This window comes from Bidens hawaiensis, unplaced genomic scaffold (genome assembly GCF_021521415.1).
Source record: "Bidens hawaiensis isolate Kalapana, Puna unplaced genomic scaffold, B.hawaiensis_p1.1 tig00010814_1, whole genome shotgun sequence".
Taxonomy (NCBI): Eukaryota; Viridiplantae; Streptophyta; class Magnoliopsida; order Asterales; family Asteraceae; genus Bidens; species Bidens hawaiensis.
This window is the reverse complement of record NW_027491834.1, coordinates 182,624-193,098: the sequence shown is the minus strand read 5'-3', so window position 1 is coordinate 193,098 and position 10,475 is coordinate 182,624. Positions and strand designations below refer to the sequence as shown.

General features: G+C 38.2%; 2 protein-coding genes across 2 annotated transcripts; both read right to left on the bottom strand.

Annotated features, from left to right (window-relative positions):
• Positions 1-499: 499 nt before the first annotated feature.
• Positions 500-2,164, bottom strand: LOC143536550 (uncharacterized). Its single transcript, XM_077030517.1, has 3 exons — positions 1,883-2,164; positions 763-1,768; positions 500-666 (listed from the first exon to the last, which is right to left on the bottom strand). Exons 1-3 carry the CDS (start codon positions 2,162-2,164, stop codon positions 500-502), a joined length of 1,455 nt encoding a protein of 484 aa, XP_076886632.1.
• Positions 2,165-8,587: 6,423 nt separating this feature from the next.
• On the bottom strand, positions 8,588-9,424 carry LOC143536549 (uncharacterized). Its single transcript, XM_077030516.1, has one exon. It carries the CDS (start codon positions 9,422-9,424, stop codon positions 8,588-8,590), a length of 837 nt encoding a protein of 278 aa, XP_076886631.1.
• Positions 9,425-10,475: the final 1,051 nt, after the last annotated feature.

The window sequence follows — 10,475 nt, the reverse complement described above, 5'->3', positions numbered from 1 at the left end:
TACCAACTTACGAGTCACACACCCAGGCCCTGAGTCGGGGTGTGACATGACCCAACACGATCCCTTCCGTCATCATAAAATGACACTTTTCCCAATTCAACATCAACTTCGTTTCGATACACCTCTTCAACATCCTCTCAAGATTAGCCAAATAATGATTGAAAGAATTACCGTAAACCGAAAAATCGTCCATAAACACCTTCATGGACGTCTCTATCATATCCTGAAAGATGGCCACCATACAACGCTGAAAGGTAGCCGGAGCGTTACATAGTCCAAACGGCATGCGACAGTACGCAAACGTGCCATATGGACATGTAAAAGTTGTCTTCTCTTGGTCTTCGGGTGCAATGGGAATTTGAAAATAACCTGAAAAACCGTCAAGAAAACAATAAAACTGCTGACCTGCCAAACACTCCAACATCTGATTAATAAACGACAACGGGAAATGGTTCTTCTGGGTGGCATCATTCAATCGTCGATAATCAATACACACTCTCTAACCAGTAACTGTACGCGACGGGATAAGCTTATTCTTCTCGTTCATCACCATTGTCATACCTCCTTTCTTCGGAACAACTTGAGTCGGGCTCACCCATGGAGAGTCAGAAATCGGGTAAATCATCCCAGCATCCATCAACTTCAATACTTCCTTCTTCACCACCTCTTGCATATTTGGATTAAGACGTCTTTGCGGTTGCACCACTGGCTTGTACTCATCCTCCATTAGAATCCGATGCGTGCAATAAGCGGGGCTAATACCTTGAATATCGGAAAGTCTCCATGCAGTCGCCCCTTTATGTAGCTTCAACACGTCTATCAACTTCGTCTTTTGTTCTTCTGTTAACTTGGATGACACAATGACGGGCAAGTTCGAGCCCTCATCAAGATACGCATACTCCAAGTGTGACGGGAGTACTTTCAACTCCAACGGAGCGGGTTTCTCCTCACAGCCCGCCTTACTCTCACAACTAATCTCATTCACCTCTATCATCTCGGGCAAACTCGAAATCTCAGCCAACTCATCACAAACTGAATCATTCTTACACAACTCATCCTCACCCAAATCATCACAATCGACCAAACCATTAGCTCCCATGAGATCCGTACCACAAATGTAATCGAAACATTTATCCACACCTGCAATAAAAGAGTTAATAAAATAGACCAAATGGCATGGACCATTGAAATCATCATGATCACTCGGGTGCTTCATCGACCTCGCGACATCATAAGTAACATTCTCATCACCAACCCGAAGCGTGATCTTCCCATCATACACAACGATAAGCGCCTTTGCGGTTCGTAAGAACGGACGACCAAGGATAATGGGAACCTTCTCGTCGGCTTCCATATCGAGCACCACAAAATCAAATGGGAATACAAACTTATCCACCTTCACTAGCAAGTTCTCAATAATACCTCGCGGATACTTAACCGAACGATCGGCTAATGATAAAGAAATGCGAGTCGGTGTATGCTCGCCCAACTCCAACTTCTCGTACAAAGAATACACCATCAAATTTATACTCGCGCCCAAATCCGCCAACGAATGGCTCATCGTATCACTACCAAACAAAACTGGAATCGTAAACACACCCGGATCTGACAAATTCTCGGGTACACAGTTTAACACTACCGCCGAACAATCTCCCATGAGGGGAATCGATGACACCTCCCCCAACCTATCCTTCCTCTTCAAAAGGTCCTTCAGAAACTTCGCATACTTCGGCATGTGTTGGAGGGCTTCATTGAACGGGAGGTTAATCTTCAAGTGTCAGAACATATCAAGAAAGTGTCCGTACTCCTGCGTGTATTTCTGGTGTTTTGCGCGAGCGGGGTACGGGATACGAGAGTGATCAATCAAAGGCGATGGCCGAACTTCAACCGGCTTCTTCTCTACTGGCGGTGCTACTGGTGTGACTAGTGCGGTGTTCTGCACTTTACCCGGTACTTCCATCTCGATTTCTTCATCCATCACCTCTTCATCTTCCACTTCAACTTCATTCCTTCGCACCTCGAGACCCAAAATCCTACCGCTACAAGTAGTAATCGCCTTAATTTGAGCGGCCGGATTCTGCTGAGTGGATCCTGAAAACTGTCCCTGAGGTCTTTCATTCAACTGTCGGGCAATATCACCAATGGTTCGTTGCATGTCAAGCATAACTGATTGTTAATTCTTCAAAAGTAGATCATGGTTGGCAAGGGTCTTTTGAGTGACATGATCTTTATTAAGGATTTGCTGCATCATTTCTTCCAATCTTCCCATTCCACCACTCGAATCTTTTTCATTACCCGAACCTTGCTCATTAGAACTTCCACTGTTATACTGACCTTGATTTCGGTTATAGGGAGGTTGGAAGCCAGGTGGCCCACCGACCGGACGCCAATTCGAGTTACCTTGCCCTTGATTCTGGTTCTTGTAGCTGTTCTAGTTCTGATTGCTGTTGTTGTAAGCATTAGGGAACCTGTTCTGACCAGCCACAAAATCAACATCTTGATTGTTCATCAACGAACAATCCAGCGTACCATGACCACCTCTACACATCTCACACTTATCCACCTTAGTCTTTAACTCTTTAATCTCTCGGGTGAGATTCTCCAAAGCAACATGTATACTAGTATCCAGATTAACCTGGTGCACACCTCGAGCAGGGGAGGGTGTACTGGTGACGGGATTTGAATTCCCGCATCGTGGCTTCTTCGTGTACTCAGATTGCGCGAAACTTTCAAACATTTTGTTACACTCGGTCACGTTCTTCCTGTCCATCAGATTTCCCCCAGCAGCTATGTCGAACCTCGCTTGAGCCTCATAAGTAAGCATATTGTAAAACTTCTCAACAAGGGCCCAAGGGGTGAGCCCATGTTGAGAACAACGGGAAAGCAAATTCTGAAAACGTTCCCAAGCTTGGTAATACGCCTCATCCAGTTCCATGTGGAAGGAGTGGATCTAATCACGGAGGAGAGAGGCCTTAGCAGGTGGGAAGTACTTCTTGAGGAATGCATTGCGAAGCGCCTCCCATGTGGTGAATGTTCTAGCAGGTTGTGAATCGAGCCAAGTGGCGGCACGACCCGAAAGTGTAAACGGGAACAAGTGAAGGAAGATTGCATCCTGGTTAGCACCTGGCAAATTGAACGTTTTGAACACATGAGTCAGACGGGAACAAGTGAAGGAAGATTGCATCCTGGTTAGCATCTTCATCTTCACGGCCATGGAACTGGTGGTGATTGGTGATGTTGTTCATGACATTGGATGGGATCTGCCACGAGTTAGGGTTATCAATGTCAGGAGTGACATTGGGTGAGTGATCTCCATGGAACCCTTCAAAAGCTTGCTGGTACACGGTGCGGTTATTCTCGGCCATTGGAACGGGTGTAGGACTTGGTGGTGGTGAATTTGCGGGTGAATTTGTGGGTGGTGATTTCGGTGAAGTATCTATGGTGATCGGTTGCTTTTCAGACGATGATGAACTTGAACTTGCCTCGGACTTCAACTAAGTAGGTCCAAAGCAATCCAACGGTGGTTCTTGCGAACGAAGATGTGGCATATACCTACAAAAACGCACAAGACCGAGTAAGTAGTTTCTAATAAAACGAAAATAATAAAAACAAACTATTAATTAAAAACAAACTAGACTTAATTAGACTCCTACGACTTAAACAAAACGTAAAGCAAAACAAGTAGCACATATGTAGCAAGTAGGTCCAATCAAAGCTAATAACGCAATTACCAAGAGTCCCCGGCAACGGCGCCAAAAACTTGATGTGCTTGAAGTAGTTTAATATTTATTAACTAAATTAACTAAAAATAAACACTAAGTAATACTCTAGACTATCTAAAACTCGACTAAACTACTACCCGGCAAGTGAACCGATCGACTCTAGTAAAGCTAAGTAAGTCCGGATATCGAACCCACGAGACTCTTTAAATTACGTTTATTAGCTAATTAGACTCGACTACAAAACATGACTTATTAATTATATTTGTTTGGGGGGGGGGGGTTAATTAAAATACTAATTTAATACTATTATTAAAAACTATTTAAGAAGACAAGTAATTTAAATGAAAGCAAAATTTGTGGTGAAAATAAGATGATGATGAGAAACTACCTAGGCTAGAATCCCCTAAATTTCAGTAATAAATTGACTCAGGAAAATATTTAGTTAAGGACTGGGATCGTAAAATAGACACTTAAAAGAAAACCCAATAGTACCCCTGACCCTTCTCAAGAGAAAACCTATGGATTTTTAACAAGTTTTAACGCACACCAGTATTAAAAATCAAGTTCGATTACGGTCACCCAATTGTTTATAATTTAGTTCCTTTATACGAAATCCTACCTTACAGCACGGAAATCAAAGGCAATTTACTATACTTAATTGATTTGATAAACATAGAAAAAGATGTGGAGAATAAATTGTTAAAAATCACAATGACTCTTTACTAAATGAGCTTAAACGTATTAAGGAAGCTTATGCTAAGCTTCAAACACGTGAAAAGGCACTGGGGGAAAAGATTGATCGAAATGAGAAAACAATTTTGATGTTAAAACAAACTGTTAATGAAAAGGTTGATTTGAAACCTAACAGTTTCAAAGCAGCGTCTCTCGTCTTGGACAATATTCTCCCCAAACCGATAGGTAAAGATGAAATATTCGAGGAAGTTGTCTATGGTTATAATGATCATGGTTTGGGGTATAAGTAAGTTCCAATTCCCCCGAGCCAATAAAATTGGAAACAAGTGTGCACGATCGTGCTCACGAACCTCCGGTTAGAAAGTTTGTTGACTGGAGGAGATATTTTAACTGTAACGAAGTAGGGTATGTGTCCTTTGTGTGTCCTAATTGTTATAAGCACGATCATGGTAATCACCATGATACAACATCTGATAGCGTGTCCTAATTGCGTGTCCTAATTTGTTAATAAGGTTGAATTTGTACATGGTACAACATCTGATAGCGGGAAAGAAATTCAGTCTCTAAATCAATCCAATAAGGATTTCTTTGTTCGAAAAGAGAAATGTACACAAACTAAGGAACATTCTTGTTATAAGAATAGTCCTAAGTTCGCTTACATTCCAAAATCAGATGTTTATACATCTAAAATCAACCAAGATGTTCTTAAATCAGAAAAATAAAAATTTCAAAATTCAAAATCTAAAAATACGAGCTCAAGTGTCAAATCAAATTTGAATTTAAACTTCAAACCTAAAATTGTTGAGGTTGTTGATTTGAAAGAGTGTGATGCACAAAGGTTTGAAAGTTTGAAATTTTTTGTGAAAAAGATCCAAATCAAAGTTATATCATTGGATCATCAAGAAAAATGATTTTTGTTTTGCAAGTTCGGATAACATTGACATATCTGTAAAATCTGAAACTTCAAAAAATTCAAATGGTTTAAATGTTAATTCTAAGTGTTCAGACAACAAGCATTCTGTTGTAACAAATTTGTTTGAAACTCCTGAAACTGTGGAGAAGTTTGAAAATGTCATGAGGTCCAAGATCAAGCAGGCTTGGATTTCTCTATTTTCTTAAACTGTATGTGCAGGGGCTCCCATAAGTCATAATGTCTATCATTGGAGCATGGTTGTGCTAAACATTCCAAATCAATGGAGGGTGGGGCAAACACAGGAAATCTGGAAAGATGAAGCTCATTACAGTTTGCTTTTCATGTCCATTTTGGATTGCTTAATTGTTTATTCTTGTTAATGAGGCTGCCATTGGATTAACTAAAAGTGATCTAAAAATATATGTAGACCACATCAAACAGTCAAGTTTATTTTTAGTATTTGAGAAAATTCAAAAACATAAAACTATAAAAAAATAAAAATAATCAAAAATTAAAAATGAGTTTTTGAAGCAAAAAGGGAAGATGATAGTGCATTGATCATCTAGTCCCAAATCCAGTAAAAAGTAGGCATAAATGGCTGTGTGCTTAAATGTATTAGTGCATTGGTAGGCCTTTAAAACAAACAAGTAAGAAAAACTATGTGATATACACCTAAATATAGCCGAATCTAGTGGATTAACATCTTGAAGCTTGATTAATATCTGTTTTAAGCAAAGAAAAGTTTAAAGATTGTTGTGTGTGCATGCGTTCATTTTGCAAAGAAATTCAGCTTATTTTTCTTTTTATTTTGCAAAGAAATTCAATTTGATTTTTTTCATTATTTTTAATCAAATCTTGGATCTTCTCCTGCGCGATAAGATTATTCGACCTGAAGATTAAGATTTGGATATTCTGCATTTTTAATTGGTGTTTTAATTTGATTGTTAAAGCCTTATACAATTTCAACTTATTTTATCTTTTTATTTTTGTTAAAATAGAACCTTATATGCGTGTAGTAATACCGATCTTATAGGGAATTTTAACGTTCTGAGTTGTGTTGTTTTGTTATTTTTGCATGAGTCACAACTAATCGATTTTGAGTAAAAAGTGAAAAGGTATACATGTGTAAAACTCTCTGTATAAAGATATACAAATTATGTCTGATGGATGGGGATCACATAAGATTCATGCTTAATTGAACCAATAAAATGCATCACAAAAATTCCTGAATCATTTGTTTGGAAGGTTTAGGTGGACAACAATACCAATGAATGACTTAACACCAGTCATAATAAACGCTGAAAATAAAACTATGATGGAAGGGCAATTTGGTCAATATGATTCCCTGCTCAAACTCACAAAAATATGTAATTGTTTAAATTTTTTTAAATAGCTTTGAAGTTCATTTGTTTACTGTCTTTATTGCTTTTCATTAAAAACCAAAATGATTTTATCTTTTTTTTCGTTTTATTTTCGATTGTTGATGTTGGAATACAAAACTTTATAAAATCATTTGGAAACATACTTAAATGTTAGTGTTTTTCAAGATCATTTAGTTGGACTTGATAAACAACTTTTTGTTGATGTTTGTGGTGTTAAATTGTCAAACAGTTGAAAAAATCTTTACAAGTACTTGAGTATGCTTACATTGTTAATTAAGATTTTTAACTTACAATTATCATGAGTAACAGGCCCCATCAATACATGAAGCTTGAAGTGGAATCTGTTTGAGGATCAAGAATTGAGGGGGAGACTTATTAAAGATTCAGTTCTGGAAAATGTTAAAGACTATACAATGTTAAAACAATTGTTTGAATCTTGACGTCAAATGTTCTTTGCACTTAAGGAAGGAATTGATAATTTGAAAGAGATGTGTTGAGAAGACAAGCGATACCCAGAGCTAAAATGTTGAAGCACTTAATTAGATTAGAAAGACTCGAAAATATCCAAGGGAGAGTCTGTTAGTGCATACATCTATTGCTTACGTCTTTGTCAAATGAAGGTGAACGGAGCTTTAAAGGAGCTAAAAGGTTGAGCATTATATATGGAGTAAAAATGAAGATATTATTATATGTAGTGATAGAGAATTTGAATACGAGCATGTGGACGAAAACGACACGTAAAATGAAGCTATAACGAATAAGTTATGCCCAAAACAGTTTTCTGTTATTCTGTGGCATAACATATGCGCTGAAAACATATGCGCTGGAAACATATGCGCCTGACTTATGCGCTGGTTGAAAACACATGCGCCAGAAATGCTCTAATCACCCTATAAATAGTAATTGTGACAGATGTTTTCATAACTCTTTGGTCCATAACGTATATGTACTGATATTTGTCATATCTTGTTGTAAACATTGATATATATGAGAAATAGAGAGAAGATAATGAGAAACCTTGTTGTTTTCGATCACGTTTAGGGATTCCGCACCTTTACATTGATTATAGATGTCGATCTACGTCTTGTTCACGACACCAACACGTTCCTACACTTGTAGTGGTTTGTTATTTCGGTTTTTGTTGTGGAGAAAACAAGATAAGATCAAGACTTGTTAATTTGATAAAAGCTTATTAGTCTCATGCTCATGCTTACCATTGATAGGCAAGCATGGCATGAGACATGCATATATTTCATAAAGGCCCAATGGGCTTATGCACAAATGGCCTTAGGCCCAAATAAGTTATTACAAGACTAGCCAACTTAACTAAACAATACAAAAGACTTCAACATAAACAAAACTAGGCTCAACAACAAATATGATAAGATGAGCTCTAGAAAAAATAAATGTATAAGGAGGTTAGAAGGATGAAAAGAGTAGTTTGGTCATATTGGAAATTATAGAAATAGAAATAAACTTTGATAATTTTGTCTTTTCACTCAAATTTGACTCTCAAGGTTAAAGTTGACTTATTGAATACTTTGACTTTTTTGGTCAAAAAAAAAAAAAAAAAAAAACCTCAATGGATTACAAGTTAACACCAAAAATAATGATGTGATCAGTTTGAATAACGAATTGGGAATCTATTGTCAAAGTCTTATGATGGGAGCCTTTTGTAGTAGGCAAATACTCCAAGAAATTAGTAAATGAACACGAGCAATTTGGAACAATTCTCTCCCTTTTTTCTTAATGCAAAAACAAATATTTAAACATGCAGGGAACTTGGATAACTAACTACCCATGTTCCTTATTCCATGGAGAACATGTTGAACATGTCCACTATCTTATTGCACTAACATAAACATGCAAATACCAAGTCAAATACTAGAAACAAACACATGCAAAAATAAAAATAGATAACGGCTTCTTTTCTTAATCCAAATAGCGACTGGGCTTCTTCCTTTCACGCTTGGGCTTGTTTTGGAATGAGGGTTGGGCTGGTTCATACGTTGGGTCGGGTCAAGATGTATCATCACTCTCCCCTTCAAAAGCGACGTTGTCCTCAATGTCGGTAAAAACGGGAATTGTTCTTGTAAAACTCTTTTGTTTTCCCACGTAGCTTCTTCGAGAGGACGATTTTCCCATTGAACAAGTAGCTGCTCTTGATTCTCTGATCCCACTCGTTTGTCCAATACACCTTCCGGTAAGAACGAGGCGACTTCTTCGTTGAAAGCTTCAATGTTCCCTTGATTTATCGGTGTGTTACCAAAGCTTGGTTTTAATAAGGAGACATGAAAAACCGGATGGATCTTCGATGATGGTGGCAATTCTAGTTTGTAAGCAACCTTACCGATGCGTTCCACTATTTTGTAAGGTCCAAAATATCTTCGTGAGAGTTTCTGATTTGCCCGATCTTGAACCGTTTTCTGGCGATAGGGTTGAAGTTTCAAATACACCCAATCATCGACTTCAAACTCTTTCTCTAAGCGATGCTTGTTTGCTTGTTTAATCATCCTCTTCTTGGCATTTTTAAGCGAAGCTTTTAAGGCTACCAACAGTTCCTGGTGGTTGGAAAGTGAAACGTCGATAGAAGCATTGGCAGTAGTTCCCGGAATGTAGTCGTGTACGGAGGTAGCTTCATGGCCATAAAGTGCTTTGAATGGTGTCATGTTGATGGAGCTGTGAAAGTTGGTATTATATGAAAACTCAGCCATGTATAAGTACCTTTCCCATTTGGATGGAGCTTCGAAGACATATTGTCACACCCCGTTGAGCGATTTGCGGAAGCGTAAAAACGGAAATGTAGCAGACACCTCTGGTATCAAGCACATTGTTTATAAAGAACAATATAAACTAGTTTACAATATTTTACATCGATCTACTTTGTTTACAACTAGGTGATACAAACTAAATCCAACGCGTTAAGCGACTTTACTTCTTACTAGCACACTTGCATCAATTCACCCAGCATTGATCGCAAGTCAAACACGTAGCACATTGACTTTCTAGTCCAAGTCTGGTATACCTAAAAAAACATGTTGAAATGGGTCAACTACAAATAGTTGGTGAGTTTCACGAGTTTCAAGAAATCAGTTGTGCGTACCACAATCATAGTTTGTAAATACGCAAGTATGTATGTATGTACGTTCACAAGTATGTTTGTTTGTATGTTTATGATGTAATTATGCTAAGCTACAGTGAAGCCTTGACTGTTCGTGTTGCGTGCCTCCATTTCCCACGCTCAATCAACCACTGTGGCCCCCTTTCCGCCCACAACATGCCCCGAGTAGCTATGTCTAACACTACATAGCGTGTTTGTATAATTATGGTCATATGCAAACGGGATAATGTCTCAGCAAACCATGCTGGCCCCGCCTGGGTTTGTCAAAACAATAGTACTATTTATAAGCCACCGGCTCGAAGTTAATCACTGTGTTCGTGGGGACTTTCGTGTGTTAGCACTTAGATAATTCCCATCATCAAACAATTCAGAGTATATATATATATGCATCAACATGTTTTTCACCCCAAAAGTTCATAAAAACAGTTTAAAGTGGGGTCATGAAACTCACAGTTTTGTAGGCACTCAGTGCGAGGTCAGCTCGGGATTCGTTTCCCTTGCTATCACTTAATCCCTATACTCAATATTATAATAATATTAATATTTTAATATTATATTAATCTCAATACTAAACTGGGCTGTATGTCTAATCTGGATATAGCTGGAATGCCCAGAAAGTGTCAATAGGCGTAGGTTGTGATGTT